The sequence below is a fragment of the Phascolarctos cinereus genome, unplaced genomic scaffold (assembly GCF_003287225.1).
Source record: "Phascolarctos cinereus isolate Bilbo 61053 unplaced genomic scaffold, phaCin_HiC Scaffold_4;HRSCAF=312, whole genome shotgun sequence".
NCBI lineage: Eukaryota > Metazoa > Chordata > Mammalia > Diprotodontia > Phascolarctidae > Phascolarctos > Phascolarctos cinereus.
In genome coordinates this window covers 39762415-39785309 of record NW_027555847.1, presented here as the reverse complement: position 1 = coordinate 39785309, position 22895 = coordinate 39762415, and the positions used below count along the sequence as shown (strand labels likewise).

The 22895-nt window shown below is 36.2% G+C and overlaps 1 protein-coding gene across 1 annotated transcript in view; it reads left to right on the top strand.

The window, feature by feature from the left end:
• CNTN3 (contactin 3) overlaps positions 1–3824 on the top strand; it is a 439279-nt gene extending 435455 nt beyond the window's left edge. The window contains exon 23 of the mRNA XM_021007573.2: positions 1791–3824. Coding sequence (XP_020863232.1) covers positions 1791–1894 — 104 coding nt within the window. The 3' untranslated portion in view covers positions 1895–3824. The remainder of the gene's footprint in view (positions 1–1790) is intronic.
• Positions 3825–22895: the final 19071 nt, after the last annotated feature.

The window sequence follows — 22895 nt, the reverse complement described above, 5'->3', positions numbered from 1 at the left end:
AATGCCTTACCCAACTGCCTTCCCCAGTATCATCATGTATTTGTTGTGTACATATATAAATGAATATGTATTCTCTCCAATGAGAGAATCACTCTACATATCTATCTACATTTATATAGATAGTTATTTATGTAGAAATAGATATCTGTCTATATTTATATAGAAATATACCTTTATCTATTTATCTTTATATCTGTATGAATATATTGCTTCTCTCATAACATTGAGAGTTATGATATTTAGTATTAAAAAAACAAGATGATGTCTTTACTCAGGGAGAAAAATGATTCCTATTAGTATCCAAAAGAAAAAAGTCAATAGTAAGTTGGATGGATAATATTCAGTAAAACATAGATTTCTGATTAAGAGAAAGACAAGGAGGCCTACTAGTCAGACATGGAGTCTTTGCCATGAAGGGTTGTGTAAAGTTTTTCTCTGTGAAATTTTTTAAAGAATTCCTCATGTTCTAGTGGGATGTGAGGAGACAGGCCCTGTAGCAGGGATCTCAGATATTTAACTAGTGCTTTAATTAAGTAGATTTTAAAATTTAAAAATGATGCTATACCATAAGTAGAAAAACTCTAGGAATTGTGTTCATGGTGACAAATGCTTCTTCACTATACACAAAGGCTCCCCAGGAGAGGTGAGTTGCTGTGATTTTATGGGGCAGAAGCTATTTTTCCCATTCAGGCTGCTGAATTGTGCCTGGGCCTTCCCCCTAACAGCTTAGGAGCTGCTGAATTGGCAGAGAACAGTGACTGCAGGAGGCTATCATTATGAAAATGGATTTTGTATTGATTTTTTTAGGCTAGTGCTTTTGTATTATATGATAATTACTTAGCTACAAGTATATGAAAACAAACAAATGAATATTTTCCATGCGGTCACCCAAAGGACTTTTCATTTAGAGACTAGTCAGAGACCATGTAAATTTGGTAATATGATGTCTGCAATTAAACAAAAATTTAAAGGAATCTTCTCATGTTAATTAAAGTCTAATAATGCAGAATGAATAAAACCCAATTTATTTTAATTTGTTTTTTTCTGATCTGATCTGATTTGATTTGATTCGAGTTAGAACCAAGATTTCTTCAGTTTGGAGACTTCCCAGTGAGGAACTTCCTCTCAAGGAAACTCAGGCAACACATTGTCTGCCACTTAGAGTCTTGGAAAGTTCACCTGCTGCACTGAGAGGTTAAATAGATGACTTCCATAGAGTCACATACCATGTATCAGAGTCAGGGCTTGAACCAAGGCTGACTTGTTCTCCACGATGCCAGTTTTTTTTGTTGTTATTCAGTCATTTGTCTGTCGTGTCTGACTTTTTGTGACTCCATTTGTGGTTTTTTTGGCAAAGACACTGGAGTGGTTTGTCATGTCCTTCAGGTCATTTTACAGATGAAGAAACTGAGGCAAACGAGGTTAAGTGTCTTGCTCAGAGTCATACAGCTTGTAAATATTTGAGGCAGGATTTGAACTCAGGTCTTGCTGGCTCTAGACCTGGCACTCCATCCACTACATCTGCTAGCTGTCCGCCTCCTCCTTACACCAGACTGCATCTCAAAAATGTTTTATAAAAATGTAAATATTTAATCTTTTCTAGAAATGTTTTAAGGAGGAGGAGTTTGAGGTATAAATAAGGTGAGAGAAAATAATAAATCATTGTCATAACTCAGAATTCATGTTGAATTTTCTACCTGGTGTGAAAATCTTCACATTTGTCATGATAGTGGTGCTGCCATCATAATTCAGTGTTTTGTTTTGTTTTTTTCTTTTCCCATCTGTTGCAGATATGGATGCAAGAGGGTCTAGTTCAACGGTCTGGAATGCCTACCCATTCTTATCAAGCTGCATCACCATATTACCCATATTTCTTCTGAAGACTCTTTGGTGATACTGATTTTCATTCGCTAGGAAATTGATTGGTTACCCCCCCCACACCTTTAAAAAAGTGCTTTCTTTATATACAGTGATTATGCATGGTTTTCTCCAACTCTCTGTTTTTAAGTATTTTCTATTTCACTGTAGGTTAAAAATATAAATACAATTTTGTAAAAGATTCAGTAAATCCTTTTAGAGGAATCTGAAATGCCTTAATACTTACTTGATGAACCAAAGGAATTTACATATTGCACCCTTCAGATTTTTTCAAAAAACACGATTATGTGAAGAATCCAAGCATTGCCTAAGAATGGAGGCTCATGAAAACTCAAATCTTCTTTAACTTAAATGAAGCTCTATTTTTCCAGTAATCATATTGTGATTTGATAATTTCATCAGGTGCTATGCCGACTCATGAACTGTAATCCACAGAGAGAATGCTATTTGTATGTATTTCCTGGAATAGCCAGAGATTAATTTAATCTATTAAGAATCGTGTGTTTGCAAATTACAATTTGTAAAGCTCCCATGCTTTGAGCTTCATTATATTTTGGTAGATTTGAGATCACATCAAATGGGGTACCCCTACCCATGTTGGGGTTCCCAGCACATCTTTGTCTGCTTATTCTGGGCAACTCATGTCCATGGAGAAGTGGGTAAAAGACATTATGCAATGTGTTAATTATTCACTTGGTCATTTTATGAAGCGGAAGTCTCTATAATATATGATTTCTCCTCCAGGAATTTTTCATTCCTTCCCCCTGCACAGTGCTTCAAAACAAAAGGTCTAGAAAATGGAGAATGTCTTGATTATAAACTAAAATATTAAACAAAACTAGGTTCTGCATTCTTAACTTCTGTATTTACTGAAACTTCATTCTATCAAAGCACATTTCAGAACTGCTATACTTTTCACTTAATGTTTTATTGAGATTGCAGCAATGCTGGAGATTTTATTATGTGTAATTGACAAGATCAGCATTCATTACAAAAAAAAAGTTCTGGGCTCGTTTTCCTAGCAATATGTAAAGAATATGTAAAAACAAGCACATTCAGTTATGACCATTTCAAAAACAAAATTTTCCGCTGATATTCCATTTCACAAGTTTTTTACTTATTTTTACTTCCAAGGATATCAGAATTTTAAAATAAGAGACAAATTTCAAGAATAAGGATTAGTGAAATTCTGATATCACTGTGAAACATCTCCATATGCTTTTAGAGATTAAATTTAAGAGAAAGTTATTGTATAAAACAGAAAAAAAAAGATTCACAACTTTCTTGCAAGGTTTGTATATACTGTATATACCCAGAAAAATATAAATGGCTGGTAGCTTTTCATATGGTCATAGTTGTTTCCTACAGGTCACAAATTGGGAAAATAATATTTCCCGATCAAACTGTATTTCCTGCCACATGTAAGAAGGTTGTAACTTTTAAAAAATTATTTTAGTAATTACTACAAAACATTCATGTATTTCCATTCTTAAGATGGCTATCCTATTGTTTCATTTAACTCCTAGCTATATATCTCTGTGAGATATGTACCAACTATCTTGTTTCACATTGAAAAGTATGCAATTTCTCCTTAAACTGCTGTGTGTGTATCCTATGGTTATCTGTATTTATTATTTTCTATTATTCTAATAAAATTTATAACACTGGAAAATACCGGGACATTTGAAAGTATATTAAAGTACAGACTCTAGCAATGAAAAGCAGAATATATAAAAAGGTCAGAAGTGGAATTAGTATATATCCTAATGGCTTTGCCTGGTTATAGTATTTTCCTGACATTTTGATTTTTTCCTTCTTTTTAAAAATATTTTAATACACTTTAAACCATGTCTCAATACTGGCTTGATCGACCTTCCTAATAAACACGTCTGCTTTTTAGTCAGTGATCTCTGTACTTTCAGTCTTTTTACATTTTGGAGCTATGGTGTTCAATTTACTCCTTCTGAAGTGACTTAATTTATCATACCTTGTTTTGGTCTTATTAGTAGTACGTTAACATTATAATTAATTCCAGCTTATAAAAGCCCCGGAGGCAGTCAGATGGCACAGTGGATAGAATGCTGAACTTGGAGTAAGCAATAGCTGCCAATTGACTTTGGTCATTAAGCTCTCTGAGCCTCAGTTTCCTTTTTTTGTAAAACAGAGGTAATAATTAGCACATAATAATAATGGTGATTGATGATGACAATGAGATAGCTTAAGTAGTACTTTAAGGTTTGTAAAATACTTTACAAATATTCTCTTATTTTGTCCTAGTAACAACTCTGGAAGTTAGGTGCTGTTATTAAGTGTTGTGAAGATCAAATGAAAAAATTTAAAAGCAAAGTGTTTGTAAACCATTGTGCTATATAAACATTAGCTAACCCCCTCACCAGGGGTTTCATTGTCTGCCTTTAAAGTTGTGTGGACTTTCCATTGAACATTGCATTAATATGCTTTTTTTTAATCAGTATTGGAAATGTCAGAAAGTAACAGGTACTCACATCACCACTTTGATGTATCTGTGATGTCACTGAAGTGAGAATGTTCTCCAGCAGGGTGTATTTCCATCCATCCATCCATCCATCCATCCATCCATCCATCCATCCATCCATCCATGCATCCACCCATCCATCCACACATCCATCCATCCATCCATCCATCCATCCACACATCCATCCATCCATGCCTCCACGCATCCATCCACGCATCCATCCATCCATCCATCCATCTCCATCCATCCATCCATGCATGCATGCCTTCTTATTCTGCACAACTCTTGTCTTTGCTGCTCTGTAGACTTCCAATAGAGGCCCACCCAATGTACTGGGCCCCTGTTCATCAGCTCTCCCTCAATCTTGCTATATGTCTGACCAGCCCATCTTATTTTACTTTGTGATTGTGACTTTCTTTAGGCTATGTCTCCTGCATATTTCCTCATTCTTAAAGTTTCATTTTAAAATTTAATTTAAATTTCACTTTAAAATTCTTCATTCTTAAAGTTTTACTTTGGCTTGTTTATGACAAGCTTATTTTTTCCCCATTGTCTTTTTAATGGTCCAATTTTTTAGAAACATAGTGTTCCATAATTTAAGGGAAACTTGGAGTTTTCAAAGGATCATTCAGTCTGCTCTCTTCCTCTTCAATTCTGGACTAGCTAGCAACAAGCATTTTTTAAGCACTTGCTATATGCTAGGCATTCTCCATAGTGCCCGGGATACAAATACACGCAAGAGGACAAATAGTCCCTGCCCTTAAGGAGCTTCCATGAGAATGTAAAAACAGTAGGTAAAAAGAAGCAGGGAAAGGAGGGAAGGGAAGGAGAAATTGAGGTAAGAGTGTGGTAGAGAAATTCAGAGAGCCAAAAGTGGAGCTGGGAGGGGAATGAAGCATGGCCTTGGTCTGTGCCCATCCACAATGTCTGCCAAAGAGGAGAACCAGCACCTTGGGCTGTTCGTCCAAGTACAACCCATGGGCTGGGCAATTGAAATTCTTCCATCTCTTTGGGGTTTTTATTTTTATTTTTCCTAGAAAAAGATACACATATACATACAAACACACACATACACACACAACAAGGGCTTTATAGGACAGATGATTCTTTAACTTAAAAATGATTCTGTCTGGTTGCCCAACAAGAGGACTGGATGATGGAATGAATACAAACTCACATAAGACAGCATGTTTTCTGCTGTACAATTTTGGAGGTCAGTTTGTTACTCTGATGACAGGGAAGATAACAATTATAGCTAACATTTGTATAGCATAGCCAGGCACTGTGCTAAGTGCTTTATGTTTATTGTCTCATTTGGTCTTTGCAACAACCCAGGGAAGTAGGTGCTATTATTATCACCATTTTATAAATGTGGAAACTGAGGCAAACAGAGGTTAAGTGACTTGTCCAGGGTCACAGCTAGGAAGTATCTGAAGCTGGATTTGAATTCAGGTCTTCCTGATTCCAAGACTAGAGCTCTATCCATTGTACCACCTAGCTTCCTAAGGTCACTTGATTAAGGCAAGGAATACATTCACACACACACACACACACACACACACCCCTTATTAGATAAATATTATATATGCACATATAGATCTATATAGTTATGTATATGTGGATCTATATTAGATTGCACATATATAGATCTCTATATAAATACATATATGCATATCTAATGTAGATCTAATAAGAAGATCTCCTGGACTTATTTAAGTGACTGACCCACTGGGGGAGTCTTTTATGCCTTCCTATAAAACAGAAAACATTTGCAGCAGTCATATAAAGTACAGGCCTCAGAGTCAGGAAACCAGGATTCAATCCAACCCTGAAACTATTACTGGATACTAATGGGCAAATGGTGGCCCTGGAGTCAGGAAGGCTTATCTTTTTTATGTTCAAATCTGGACTCTGACATTTACTAGCTGTGTGACCCTAGGCAAGTCACTTAATGCTGTTTGCCTCAGTTTCCTCATCTGTAAAATGAGCTGAAGAAGAAAATGGCAAACCATTCCAGTATCTTTGCCAAGAAAACCCCAAATGGGGTCACCAAGAATCAGACACTACTGAAACAACTGAACAACAACAGTGGGCAAATGCCTTAGCTCTTCTGATCCTGTCTCCTATTCTGCAAAATAAAGAAGTTAGATCAAATGATCTCTAAGATCCCCTCTGTAGTCTTCTTTTTTCACTAGGTGAAGTTGGAAAGAAAGTTAATATTCTGAAATGCCAAATAGATTGTTTTTGGAATATCTTTTCTAATCATTTGATCATTAAACAGAAGAAAAAAATAGAACCCCTAGATTTTTATCATTACTCTTTTTCAGTTTGAAGCTGATTACATGGGAAAAGAGAACTCACTATGAGCAAACTTTCTCTACTGGTCAAGATCAACACCTGCTCTGCAACTTATAGGCATGCAGAGTTGCCAGAGCCATCAAGACGTTAAATGAATTGCTCAGAGTCCTGCAGCCTGTATGTGATAGAATTGGGACTTTCTGACTCCAAAGCTGGATCTCTAACAGCTGCCTCCCAATTTCTCCTTTCAATTTTTTTTATTCCTTTAGAAATATGAATTTGACCCATAATCCTTAGAGATTCCTCTATGAGAATGCCAGAAGAAAGATGTCAATGATGTGTTAGAGCCAGGCCATCCCAGTTTGGGAGAGCCTATTTTTAAATTTTCAGTGGAAATATTTATGCCTGAGAAATCTTCAGTAAACAAATCAGGGCTTGATGTATTGTTTTCTTGATTGCTAGACATAAGATAATGATACAGATTAAATTTCAAAGTATGCATGTGTATGTATATATGAATGTGTGTGTGTTTATTTTTCCTTCCAGAAAACTGGTTGCTAAATATTTACCAGCACATCCCTGGATGTTATGCAATTAGGTTGTATTTCTGGTGTTTATAATGAATTCAACTGTTTAAAAAAAGAAAGCATAGATTCTACAAGTATTCATTTCTTGTTTTTGTGTTTTTGTTTTTTGTTGTTGTTGGGGTTTTTTGTTATATTATTCTCCTACAAAGAAACCATGATTTCATCAGGGTGAATACTCCCTTCACTCACTCTCTTTACCTTACTAAGTTGTCTTCATGAATTGTGTGGAGGGCAGGGCATTCTGGGAAGATGGCAGAGTAGGTCAGAAATATCCAGACTCTCCAAATTTCCTCCCCCAACAGACAGAACGTCACCACAAAATGAACTTGCAGCAAGAATAAAGGGATAAAACAGTTGTCCTCAAGGAGTTTCTCAGGAAAATCATCATCCTTTGTGGAAAATCATCAACTTCCAATGATGAGTGTTGGGATTTTTAGCTGAGTTATTACATAGACAACACATGGTCCCTTGGCGGTTCCATACTCAAAGTTAACAAGCATTTACTTAGCACTACTATGCACTAGGCACTTTGATAAGAACAAAGAATTGCAAAAAGATAGGCCTTCTCCTCAGAAACCCATTAGTCTAATGGGAGAGACAACATGTGAACAACTATGTAAAAACAAGATATAGACAGCACAAATTGGAGATAATTAACAGAAAGAAAGCAGTAGCATTAAGTGGGATGGGAAAAGGCACTTTGGAGAACGTGTGATTTAAGTTGCTATTTGAAGGAAGTCAGGGAAGCCGGAAGACAGAGATGAAGAGAGTTAGTAGAAAATGCCACAGTTTATAGCCACTGGCAGAATTTTTGAAGATCGAGGATTGCATCCACCTTATGATGAGGAATTAAAGTAGGAATTTATTTTTAGGCTACTGCAAAATAGGAGCATAGATTGTCAGCATTCAAAGGTATCTTACAAATCATCTAGGGCAAACCCACCATTTTATAAAGAACTGGGAATGGAGCCCAAATGCCTTTGTTACCAGCCCATTGTTCAGAGAATGTAACATTCAGTCTTTCTAATATTTTGTTATATTTCCTATGCAGAAAACCATCTAGACCAAGAATGGTTTAATATCAAAGTTATTAACATGAAAGCAATATAATTGTGTCATATAATGGCAGGCTTCATTTTTCAATTTTGTGAACATAGATAATAATTGAAATTATAGAATACAATCACTTCTACATGCAAATAGTCTTTTAACCCTCTGAACCTACAATACTATAATGATTTAAAATCAAATAATTTTAGGATTTAGCAAAATAAAGAAAATTTGAAACAGAATTCTGAATTATTTGTCCAAATCAAACACTCTTGATGTCTGATTTTCCGATACTGAAAATATGTTTTCTTCCTTGTAAAATTAGCCTCAGTTGCTTTCAAATTTCTAAAGTATTTCACCTTTGGAAAACTAAATATTAGAATGATGTACATCATAATTTGTGTAACCCTTCTACAAATATTGATAGTGAAATGAAGCCAAAGCAGTTACTGCAAACATGGGCAATTAGTGAGATTGGACCAGTCTAAATAAAAAAAAAATCATACAGTTTCATAATAATTATGATCTTTTAAAAAATACTTCAACTTAGTCCTATTTCTCCCTATAATTCCTTGATTCACATATAGGAAATAATTACTTCTTTTGCTTCTACAGAAGTCATCTATTACAGATTGTAATCTTATGGAGATCCATCGGGGGGTTTTTTGTTGCTGTTGTCAATTTCTCATTCTTTTTCATTACAAGTGCAATTATTATTGAGCTCTTAGGAGATTTCTGATCGTTCTACCTTAGTGGTTTCCAGTGTTATAGCAAACTTAAAGAGCTTGTCATAACATTCTAGGATCCTGAGTAATCAGGGAATGCTTATTGACTGATATCAAAGAAAGGAGAAATAAGTAATATAGACAGTAAATTAAGAGATTCCATTTGAGGCTACTAGAATTCAATAAACAATGAAAAATGTATGGGCAGAGTAGCTTATGAGGAAATAAAACACTGTCAAGTCGATAGAACTGTTTTATTATAATTTTTAAAACATACAAGGCTAAACTAGTAACGTCAGGTGGAGCCCTGAGAGCAAGGTCATCATAAACCGTTTCAATATCTACATCCTTCAGAAGGATAATGGAATTGCCAAACTAGACACCCATCCCACCTTTGCCAATCTTAAAGTTTCATTTTTACCCCATCAACAGCTCTCCAAGCCCCTTAAACTGGATCACTCGCTGCCACTGAAGTTGCCATAAATCCTGTGAGAGGCGATCACACATACTCTACAAGTCTAAGGTTGTCAAAACTACTGCTATGGAGGTGGATGCCTAATTCCTTCCAAGGCCCCAAGCTTCTGAGAGCAACTGGCCAACTGGGAAGTCATTAGGAATGTTCTTGTCATGGCCCCCACTCCTCACAACTTTATTGGTAATCTTGCTCCCATCCAGATTGCATTTAAACAACTCTATTGTAGTAGAGCCCCAACATTTGCCTTTAATGCAGAGTGAGGTCTAACTGTTGCTCTTCTTGAAGTGGAAGTAGGGAACAAAATGAAGGACAGCTGAGTTGCCTGAGGGGAAATGTGTTGACTAGAGCGGAGCTTTCTGGCACTTGTCTGTAATCCACACTTGCCTATAATCCATGAAAAGAGGCTGGCAACCTTTAAATCCTTCCTTACATGCTTACTGTGTGATCTTGGCCTCCTTGAGCCTTAGTTTTGTCATGAAGAAAAGGAAAAGGCTTGATTATAGCCTTTGAGATCCCTCATGGCTGCTATGGCAAAAATTCTCAACCTGGGGTCCATGAAGTTTTTATACTTTTAAATATATTTTATATATTTGTATATAAATGAAATTATTTATATATATATATTATATATATATATAGATATAGATATATATATATATAGATATATATATCTATATCTATATATATATATATATATATATATCATGTCAATATAATTTGGTTTCCTTTGTAATCCAATGCATTATTTATACATTTTAAAATATTAATCTGATAAGAGATCCATAGGCTTCACCCGACTGCCAATGGTATTCATTACCCCAAAAAGGTTAGGAGCCCCTTGTGCTGAAGGATATCCCAAGGAAGGGTTTATTCTGAGAACCTCTGAAGATCATTCTCTTTCTCTATATGAAGAGACAAACAAGAAGTCCATGAGCTAATCCCAGTACATGGCCTGCCTTTTGTTGAACTCACAATTTTTTTTATTAATTATTTTATTTTTTTAGTTATCAACATTCACTTCCTCAGGCTTTTGAGTTTTAAATTTTCTCCCCCTACCTCCTTCTTTCCCTGCCCAAGATGGTGTGCAATCTGATATAGTCTCTACATATACGTTCCTATTGAACAAATTTTCACATTAGTCATGTTTTAAAGAAGAATTAGAACCAATAGGAGGAACCACCAGAAAAAGAAAATAAAACAAAACAGAAGAAAAGAAGAAAACAATGGAGCAAATAGTATGCTTCGATCTGCATTCAAACTCCATAGTTCTTTCTTTGGATGTGGATAGCATTTTCCATCATGAGGCCTATGAAGATGTCTTAGATCCTTATATTGCTGAGAAGGGTTAAGTCTGTCAATATTAGTCATCGCGCAACGTGGCTGTTACTGTGTACAACGTTCTCCTGGTTCTGCTCACTTCACTCAGCATCAGACCATACAAGTCTTTCCAGGTTTTTCTGAAGTCTGCCTTTCATCATTTCTCATAGCCCAGTAGTATTCCAGTACATTCATATACCACAACTTGTTCAGCCATTCCCCAATTGATGGTCATCCTTTCAATTTTCAATTCTTTGTCATCAAAAAAATAGCTGCTATAAATATTTTTGTACATGTGGGTCCTTTTCCCATTTGTATGATCTCTTTGGGATATAGCCCTAGAAGTGCTGTTGCTGGGTCCTAAAGGGTATGCACATTTTTATAGCCCTTTGGGCATAGTTCATATCCTTTGACCTTTTATCAATTGAAGAATGACTTGTATTCTTATAAGTTTGACTTAGTTCTCTATATAGTTTAGAAATGAGGCCTTTATCAGAGACATTGGTTGTAAAACTTATTTCCCAGTTTTCTGCCTCCCTCCTAATCTTGGTTGTACTGACTTTGTGCAAAGAAACTTTGCAATTTAATGTAATCAAAATTATCCATTTCATAATGTTCTCTATCTCTTGTTTGGTCATAAATTCTTCTATTCTCCATAAATCTGACAAGTAAACTATTCCTTGCTCTCCCAGTTTGCTTATAGTGTCAGCCTTTATATGTAAATCGTGTACCCATTTTGACTTTATTTTGGCAGATGGTGTAAGATGTTGGTATATGCCTAGTTTCTGCCATAGTATTTTCCAGTTTTTCCTGGCAGTTTTTGTCAAATAGTGAGTTCTTATTCCAGAAACTGGGGTCTTTGGGTTTATCAAACAGTAGATTACTATGGTCATTGACTACTGTGTCTTGTGTATCTAACTTATTCCACTGATCCACCCCTCTATTTCTCAGCCAGTAGCAAGTAGTTTTGATGATTGCTGCTTTAAATACAATTTAAGATCTGGAAAGCCTAGGCCACCTTCCCTAGCATTTCTTTTCATTACTTCCCTTGATATTCTGGACCTTGTGTTCTTCCAAATGAAATCTTGTTATTTTTTTTTCTAGCTCTCTAACATAATTTTTGGTAGTTTGATTGGTATGGCACTGAATAAGTAAATTAATTTAGGTAGAACTGTCATTTTTATTATATTAGCTCAGCCTAGCCATGAGCAAATGGTGTTTTTCCAGTTATTTAGATCTGACTTTCTTTGTGTGAAAAGTGTTTTGTAATTGTGTTCATATAGTTCCTGGGTTTGTTTTGGCAGGTAGACTCCTAAATATTTTATAATGTCTATAATAACTTTAAATGAAATTTCTCTTTCTGTCTCTTGCTGTTGGGCTTTGTTAGTAATATGTAGAAATGTCTATGATTTATGTGGCTTTATTTTATATCTTGCAACTTTGTTAAGTTGTTTCTTATCTCAAGTAGTTTTTTTACTTGATTCTCTAGGATTCTGTAAGTATCTGCAGAGAGTGATAGCTTTGTTTCTTCCTTGCCTATTAGAATTTCTTCAATTTCTTTTTGTTCTCTTATTGCTCATGTTTCTAGTAGCATATTAAATAACACTGATGATGACGGGCAGCCTTGTTTCACCCCCAATCTTATAAGTAATGTTTTTAACTTATTCCCATTACATATAATACTTGCTGATGGTGAATTCACAATTCTTAAAGTGTGACCTGGGAACATCTGGAAGTTCCTTAGTTTCAAGGGGGTCCAGAAAGTCAAAAGTATTTTCATAATAACACGAAGACATTTGAATTTCTAATAAGGTAACTACTGATAGACATAACACACATATATAGGTCTGGGGGTGGTTGAAGTGAGGGAGGGAGTCTGCAATAGTTTTTAAGAAGGTAAAGTGGTTCTGAGACCAAAAAGTTTGGGAAACTGAGTTCTCACTCACTGGCTGGGTGACAGGAGAAAGTGTGATTGCAATCCATATCTGACAGAATAAGTGGTGTAGTATGAAAACAAGAGGTAGAATAGAACCTTAGGGCGTCTTGTGCCATCAGTAGAAGGGAGGACTGAAGAGCCTGAGTCAGGAAACTCTTCCTATCGTCTTCCATTTGTACCATCTAAAAGGAACAACACATTGAAGTTAACCTTTACGTAACACAGTGGAGAGTTCTTCCATTTAGGATACACTTTCAATTCTTCCTTTTCTCCTATTCTGCCGAAGGTCTACTGATGGAAGTCTGGTGTCATGAAAAAGGCTCCTGAAGGAGGATAAGAGCCTGGAACTCAGATTTTAATTTTGGTCTTGTTTTTATTGCCCTGAACCTGTGATTTTACTGGTGTGAGGAACTCCCAGTGAGGAAATTGTCCACTAATGGAGATTTAGCAACTGTTCGTTGGCTATTATAGTCACTTACTTATTGATGGTTGTTGGAGTCACAAGACAACTGACTGTCCAGTATTACACAGCAAGGATGTGTTGGAGATAAGACTTGAACCCAGGTCTGCTTCTGAAGCCAGCTCTCTATCCATTACACCACGCTGCCTCTCAAAAGAGATAGCATTTGTGAAGCACTTTTATCCAGAATTGCTAGAGGCACTGAAACATTAATTGCCTTGTCCCAGGAAGATCATACAGTCATTATGTGTCCAAGGCAGGGCTTCCTTTCTCCAAGGCTTACCTTCTCCCCACTATATCACACTGTCTTCCAAATGAGATAATGTAAATGATGCACTTCACAGGTGTCCCAATGACATCTATGATTATTATGATTCAGGTCTCGGCTCTGTTACTTACTGTGTGACATTAGCCAAGTAACTTCATAGACTATGAACTTACAAATAAAAGAGGACATCAAAGTCTTCTGGCCCAATTCCCTGCCCGCCCCCTTTTTCAATATCAGATGAAATTAAATGACTTGTCCTCAGTTACCCAGTTGGCAAAGGGGAAGCTAGATGGTACAGTAGATGAAGCACTGGGCTTGGAATCAGAAAGACTCATCTTCATGAGTTCAAATCCACCCTCAGACACTTACTAGTTGTGTGACCAAGGGCAAAGCACTTAACTCTGGTTGCCTCAGTTCCTCATGTGTAAAATGAGCTGGAGAAGGAAATGGCAAACTCCTCCAGTATCCTTGCTAAGAAAACTCCAAATGGGACGACAACAAGAGCTAGACACGCCTGAAATGACTCAACAAGAATCCAGTTGGTAGAACAAGGATTTGAACTCAGATTTTTCAAGTATTACCTCCAGCTGTCCTTCCATTGCATTTCCTTACTCTGGGCCTCAATTGAGCCTCCTGTTAAATGAGGTAGTTAGACCACACCCTCCTCTGTTTCCATTAACCGGAAGCAGTCAGTGTTTTGTGATCAGAGGCAGCAAAGTGATTGTGAGGCAGCACAGACAAAAGATTAGGGTTTCCTAAAGATGAGAACCACAGTGGCAAGTAATTAATAATAGAGATGACATTTCTATAGGCTGTGAAGCCTCCAAAACACTTTTACTCACAGCAACCTTAAGAGGTAGATGACAAATTAAGAGAGGGAATCAGCCTGGGGAGTATGTAATGAGAGTCAGGAAGGACTGGAAGTGTGAATCAGATACAAGGGAGAGAAGATATGTCAGTTGTTAGGGGTTTTTTTTCTGCTTCAGAGAATTTTTACAAGCAGCTCAATGGCCTTTGATGCCTGGCTGAAAGAGCATTTTGCTTACAAGGATATGAACAACTAATCACACATAAAAGACATTATAATCACTAGAAAACTGCTGAGACTATTTCATTGAACAAGGGAAAAGAGACATCCACAGGTACTTTTCTGATAGTAATAAATCACAGCTGGAAGGAAGAGAGGATTTTTTTTTCTAACTTAGAAGTTTCCTTTGTCATCCATAATTTGCTTTGAGAAGATTATAAAGTAGTCAACTTTCCTATAACTGTGAAGGCACCATCATCCTTCCAGGCACCCAGGCTCTTTGTTATTTTTGACTCCTCTTGCTCACTCCTTATATCCAATCTGTTGCCAAGTCCTGGCATTTCTACTTCAATAACAGCTATCAAATATGTCTGCCTCTCTTCATTGATGCAGCCAGCACCCTACTGCAGGCCCTGATTACTTCTCATAGGGATGATTACAATAGCCTCTATTTGGTGTCTGTGCTGGGATAACTTAGGAAATAATCTGAGCTATAGGATTTATTAGTAACACAGGCATTTCCCTCATGTCCCTTCCTAAGGTTTCTCTCTACTCCATCTTCTACTTAGCTGCCAAAATGATTTGCCTAAAGCAAACATCTACTACTCTTATCCCACTACTCAAAAAATTCCAGTGGCTCCCTGTTACTTCAAGGCTTAAATCTAAAGTCCCCTGTTTGACATTTAAATCCATTCCAATATTCGTATACTTTATTCCACTCTACAATACAACTCTGCTGACCTGTTTGATGCATCTCATACACAAAAGTCAGTCAATTTGTCAATAAACATTAAGTGGCTACTATGTGCCAGGCACTGTGCTAAGCATTGGGGAAACAAAGAGAGGCCAAAGATAGTCTGACCTTGTGCTCTTGCCCTGGATTTCCCTCATAGCTGGAATACTATACCCTCTAACTTCTGCCTTAGATTCAGCTCGGATCCCATCTTCATCTTCTTCTTCTTCCTCGGCTAGGCAATGGGGTTAAGTGACTTGCTCATGGTCACACAGCTAGTGAGTGGTATGTGTCTGAGGCCGGATTTGAACTCAGATCCTCCTGACTCCAGGGTCAGTACCGTATCCACTGGGCTACCTAACTGCCCCCAGATCCCACCTTCTGTAGGAGATCTATCCCAGTCTCCCTCACTCTTCCATAAACCTGTATATATCTTCTCTGAAAATAGTTATATTCATGATGTCTCCTTCATTAGAATGTGAACTCCTTGATGGCAGGGACAGCATTTTTAACCTTTCTTTGTATCTTCAATGTTTTAGCACAGTGCCTAGCATATAGTAAGCACCATATTAACTTGCATGTTGATTGACTGACTGACATTTGACAGAAGGGATATTGAGCATTCCCTAGATTCAGCTGGGGATGGGGAATGGAGACCTTGGGACACTGCTGCAAGTCTGTTACTGTAGAGATGGCTGCCCTACAGAAAGGAGTTCTGTTGGGATCACTTGGTAGTCCCACCCTAACAATAAGTTATTTAGAGGGGGAAAAAGAAAGATAATCTATGTGTAGCAGTTAAAAGAATTACTTTTCCCCAAAATTCTATTGGATTCTGTAATGTCTTATCCATTTTCCTTATAGTTGTCTCTGTTTGAAAGTGGCATATGGAAGTTATGTGCAATTATAGCGCTATTTCAATTTTTATTTTTGCAATTCATTAGGTTCTGCTTTAAACATTTAGATATTCCCATCATTTTATTCTCTATGGAAGTTCTTTTTGAATATTATCTAAATATTTAAAGTAAAACCTAATGAATTACAAAAATTGCCACTTTCAAATAGAGACAAATATAACAAAGATGAATAAGACATTACAGAGTCTGACAGAATTTTTGGGAAAAGTAAATATGGTCAAATTTTGGAAAACATTGAATGTGAATCATAATGAGCATACCTATTTTTGAGCAATGAATACACAAATTAATCAAGTGCTAAGACAAAAAGAACCCACATATAAATGCTGAAAGAAAAAAAATTCCTTTCTAGACCATAACATACAAAATTATAATCAATGGGGGTAATAAAAATAAAGAGAATAATAAAAAAGGCCAAAATTCATGAAATATACTTCTTAAAATAATAATACATTTAAACATTTATAAGAATAAAAAAGATAGTAAACACTAAATTAGCGTCCTATTTTTAAAAAATAAAATATAAATGAATTGATGTTAAAACAAACACAAAAGTATAAAACATTTTGTAAATTAAAGGTTATATAAACAAAAAATGAAAACACTTGAGCTAATGAATAAAATGAACAGAAAAAGCAAGGGTTTTATTTTGAGAAATACCTATATAATCAATAAATAATTGTCTATATAGTTTAACATCTTATTGAGTAGGTATTCTCTCCAATACTGCAAATTATAATCAATCTAGCAGTATTAGTGTGTGGTTCTTGTCCATGCCCTCCAATAAAGGTCACATAGTCTCCAATCAAACATTTTATTTTTCTTGGTATCATGAGGATTCCAATGGAGTATGTGGTTTGTCTACTAGGTAGCTGTCATTCTTATTATGTTATACACACACACACACACACACACACACACACACATACACACCCTGCTCCAAGTCACCAGAAAGGGGCAGGTAGGTGGCACAGTGGATAGAGGACCAGCTCTGGAGTCAGGAGGACCTGAGTTCAAATTCGGCCTCAGACACATAATACTTACTAGCTATGTGACCCTGGGCAAGTCACTTAACCCCATTGCCTAGCTGAATAAATAAAACAAAATAAAAAGAAGGAAGAAAAAAATTCAGAAGAGAAAACCCAGAAGTCATAGGCTTACCTTCTCCATTCAGAAAGACTGAAATTTAATTTTAGTGATATGGCCCATGTAGCAGTTGATGTCACATCTTTGCTGTTCACGGTTAGTCTCCTAATGCAAGGTGGTGATGATGAGGCAATACCAGGAATATCAGATCCATAGCCCAAATAATAACACCACCAGACAAATCAGTGATTTTTCTCCTGATGTAAGGCAGTGAGAATGAACAGGAGCAAACCCAGGAATATCAGTACACTTGTGATGCAGTCAACAATGCATCATAAGTAGTGTCATCCATAGTTAAATTGCTAAGAGGTCCAAAGCCTTTTGTTTTCCACCTGTGCTGAGATGGAAATTTATACCGAAGCACATTTAATGTTTGACCCACCTGCCAAAACTTTCTACTCCCTGAGATTCACATTAAGGCAATGAAACAAAATGTTTGTCCCTTTAGACTATGTATGGGTTATGGAGAGGCTGCCCCCATCTTCCATGGTAGCTAAAGGCTCTCCCTCAATCCAATCCAGGGATTTGAAATTACCACCAAGTTAGTGAGGGAATGCCCTTTCTTCCAAGAATATAAAAATTCACCATAGTTATATAGAAACTTTTTAACATCTTCCATGGTATTGTAAAGCAAAATACCTCCCAGAAACACCATCCTCCATTCCCCCAAACCCTTTCTGAGAAGGAGATATCTGAACCATAGCAGAGGAAAGGAAGCTTACCTCTTGAGGGGGATCTGGGCTATTTCTCACCAGTGCACAAAGTCCTATGAGGGAACAAGAATTTCAAAGTCAAAACCACTCCATGCTGGGGAAGGAATAAGTTCATTGTAATTCACAGGAAGCTCTCAGGCTTCCTTCTGCATGAGCTGTGGAGGATGACCAGTACAAAGATTTTGTTGTTGAATTTTCTCAGTCATGTACAACTCTTCATGACCCCTTTTTGGGGTTTTGTTGGCAGATACTGGAATGGTTTGCCAGTTCCTTCTCCAGCTCACTTTACAAATGAGGAACTGAGACAAGCAGGGCTAAATGACTTGCCTAGGGTCACACAGCTAGTAAGTGCCTAAAGCCAGATTTGAACTCATAAAGATAAGTCTTCCTGACTCTAGGCCTAGTGCTCTATTTCCTGAGCCACTTAGCTGCCCAATGCAGAGAGAGGAAATTTTATATTTTGTGTGAGTAATAGAGGTAAAGCCAGATAAGGTCAAAGTACTTTGGTAGCTATGTGTAATTATGAACTCTAATTTTGAGAGACTTGAAGCAGGGAGATCAATCATGAAGCTGTTGCAATAATCTATGAAAAAGGTGATAAAAGCCTGAAATAACATGGCAACAGAGTGACTGGAGAGAAGGGATCAGATAGAGAAGATATTGTAAAAGTAGAAATGGCAAGAATTGGCAACTACTTTGATAAATGAGATGAAGAAATTGAAGAGTCAAAAATAAGGTCAAGATTAGAAACTTTGAAAATTGGAAGGATGGTGTCATCTTTGATAGAATTAGCGAAGGTTTGAAGTGAGAACAGGTTAGGAAGGAAGAGAACGAGTTCAATTTTAGATATGTTTAGTTTAAGATGTCTCCAGAGCATCCAGTTTGAACTGCCCAACAGGCAGTTGAGGACATCAATTAAAATGACTGGGGATGTTGATTAAAACTCAGGGGAACCCCAGGACCAGATATCATCTACACCCATGGAACTTAATGAGTTTACCATGAAAAAGAGTATAGAGTAGAGGTTCTTAAACTGTGGTCCATTAATTTGTTGCTCTTGTTATTCTTGTTTTAAAATATTGATAACTAAGTTTAATATAATTGCTTTCCTCTGTATTCTATTTAATTTTATGTACTTAAAAATGTTATTTTTAGAAGGGATCCATGGACTTCACAAGACTGATAAAAAAAAAGAGTCTGTGACATGCAAAAAAAAAAAAGATTAAGAACCCCTAATATGGGGGAGAAAAGAAAGTCAAAGACAGAGCCTTTTGAAACACCTACAGTAAGAAGGTGGGGCAAGCTGTGTATGATGCCTGCAAAGAGTAAGAAGAGGAAAGAAAAGTTTAAGAAATAGGAAATAAGAGGATAACCAGGAGGCAACAGTATTATGGAAACAAAGACAGGAGACAGTATCGCAGAAGAGAAAGTAGTTAACTGTGTCAAATGCAACAAAATCATTGCAAAAGATTAGGCCTCAGAAAAGACCTCCTTTTTGACAATTAAGAGGTCACTGGTAACTTTGGAGATATGAGCTTCTATTGAATGATGAGGTTGCAAACCAAATTGCAAAGGACTAAGGATTGAGTGAGAGGCAAAATGTGGAGACACTGAGTGAAGATAACTTTTTTGAAGACTTTGGCAGAAAAGAAGATAACATTTTAGAAAAATGGGAATTAAAGGACCTACAAGACCACTTCAGGGTTTAAATCGATGACTAGAAATTGAATTAAATAACCCTAGAGAATAAAAAAGAGACATCTAGTTCCTTCAGTAAATTTAAATAAGACAAAATAAACCAACAAAAATTATCAAGTTTTTTTTCTATATTACCAGCAGAAGAAATAGGAAGAAATATGCATTAAATATCAGGATTAACATACCAAGACACACAAGAATTGTATTAATTCAATCACAATAATTACAGAAATAAGGGAAGACCTAAGTAACTGGAAAAGTAGTCAACATCCATTTCTGAGACATTCCAATTTAGTAAAAAAAAATGACAATACTATCTAAATTAGTCATCTAAATTATTCAATTGTTTTAATGGAATGTCAATCTAATAACCAACAGAATACTTTCTAGAATCAGACAAAAGAAGAACACGATATATTCAGAGGTATAAAATGATCAAGAATATCAAGGAACCTAATAAAAAAAAAAAAGAATGAAGGTAGTTACATTAGATCTCAAGCTACATTATCATACAAAACTGTCTGGTGTTAGATAAATTATAGACAAGTTGATCACAGGAATATATTAATAATGAAGAACTAGAAATAAGTCCAAAAGATATTCTGGTATTCAATAAACCCAAGAATACAAATTATTGGGAAAGATACTCTTTATTACACAAAATCTAGTGGACAAATTGAAAAGTAGTCTCACACAAAACTTAAGAGCCTTGCCCTAATATATAAACTGGCAAAGGATGCGAATAGTTTTCATAAGAATTAATATAAACCATCATGGTCCTTCTGAAAAAAAAAGTAAAATGACTAATAATAAGATAAATTAAAAATGAAAACAAACCTGAGGTATGACTGCTGAAACATCAAAATAATAGTTACCAGTAAACAAAATAGAATGGAGGAGGGAACTTGTAGGAGAGACTGTGGAAAAGTAGGCACATTAATTTGCTGCCCATGAAGTTGTGAATTGGTTCAAATTCTGGAAAAAATGTAGAATTATGCAAGCACAATCCCTAAATTTTGTACTTAAGGTGAATAGCAATAATGTTAGCACAAGTTTTTTTTGCTCAACCATTTTGGAGGACTCTGGCATTTGGAAGTGTCTGTTATAGTAAAACTTTTTTTTTTAAAAAAGAAAGGATTAATGCATGTTAATTAGAACCCAAACATCATAAATTTTGCCATTTCTTACTTGGAAGAGTTGTAGCCTTTCTATTTTTTAAAAACCCTGTAGGCATAGAATTTATTGATTCTGCTATTTTATTTATTTTAAAATGTAACTTTTTAAAGTTAAAAATAAAGTCAGTAATCTTATTCTACATCTTTCTAACATGTATGTTTGGGGAAGGGTGGAGAGGAGTCCTGGTGTTTGTCCTGGTGTTTGTGAAGTAGCCTCAGTAATATTTGCAAGTTAAAATATTAACTGCAATTTCAGAAGGCATACACCAGCATTGTCACTTTCTACAAGCACATATGTCCCTTGGTAGTTGGGTGATAATGCCTGGAGTCAGGAAGATTCATTTTCCTGAGTTCAAATCTGGCCTCAGACCCTGGGCAAATCACTTAACTCTATTTGCCTCAGTCTCCTCATGCGTAAAATGAGCTAGAGAAGAAAATGACAAACCACTCTAGTATCTTTGCCAAGAAAACCACAAATAGGGTGATGAAGAGTTGAGCACACTTGAAAAACAACTGAACAAACAAAAAATATCCATCCAATACTTCTTGTATGTAGATATGAGTATATGAGTAAATACTGGAACAGGCATCCACAATGCTGCTAACCCAGAAGCCTCTCAGTAGTGCTTGTTTGCCAGTTAGATGAATAATAAATAACAGACCAACTTAAAATATGGGGAACCAATCCCATAACCCAGTGACTCCATCTTAAGTGAAGAGACAGTAGAGAAAAAAACAACAATTAGAGTAGAAGAATGAGCAAGGACTTTTTTTTTTTTTGGCAAAGGGTCCTGGACAGGACTGATTGAACTGAGAGGTCCAATTAGGACTTTGGCAGAGATCCCGTAATTACTTTTTGTTCCACCTGGGAGACAAAGAGATTAGGAACTGAGCTGCAAGAGAAAAGGATGTGGACTTCCCATAAACTGTAATTGCTAAACTACAACTGTTAGAGTCTGAGTCAAAGAGATAGCAGACTGATGGTGAACCAGGGGAATAGTCTAGAAGAGTCCTAAATAGTTTCAAGCCAAGTCAATTAAACAAGTTTTTGTTTAGCACCTACTATGTTCTAAATACTTTTTCTTGGGAACTGGGAATACAAAGACAAAAAATTATATAGCGACTGCCCTCACGCAACTTATATTTTGTTAGGGTAATATAGAGAAAAATAAATGATTTTTAAAGAAAATAAATACAAAGTAATTTAGGGGAGTACTATCAATCTAGAAATCAAGAAAGGAGGTAGCCTATAAGCTTCCCATCACCCCACAAAGTAAATGGATAATTAATAAACATTTATTGTGTCTACTATATGCCAGCCACTGTTCTAAGTTCTGGAATCATGACAGTTTCATTATTTTTGTTTTAAATAGGATTGAAAAGTTTCCTCAGGGATTAGACTAATCTAAGACTTTTTACTATCACCCACATCCCATGTCAAATTACATGCTAATCTACTTCTACAATATCTAGTTTCATTCTTCACTCCCAAAGCCACCACTCTAATCCCAATTATCTCTCACCTGGACTCTTGGGGATGTCCTACCACCATCCAGCACAGGTGGTGGGAGCAATACGGTTACTTAAGTCACATTAATTCTAGGGGTGAAAGACCAGTCCTTGATCGCATGTTAGAGGATCATTATTTCCTACAAATATATTTTCCTCTTCTATCCCTGGGACCTTTTTTTTCCCCCTTGGAAACTTTGACTTTCCAAACTGCTCAAATGTTCAAATTAGCAGGGTAAGGAGGTGGGAAAGAGAGATTTCAACTTATGCATATGGGTTACTTGTGTTATTATTTTTCTTATTACTAATAGAGAAGCTATGATTTTTTTTTGGTACAGCAAAGTCATTGTTTCCCTTTTTATAAATTTTAGTATGGCATCCTCAATGAAATGAGGCAAAGGGTATAAAATCAGTTCTGTGACCCTTATTGAACATTGTTCTTCAAAACTTTTACACCAGACTACAGCCCCACCAACCATGTATGAGCATCTG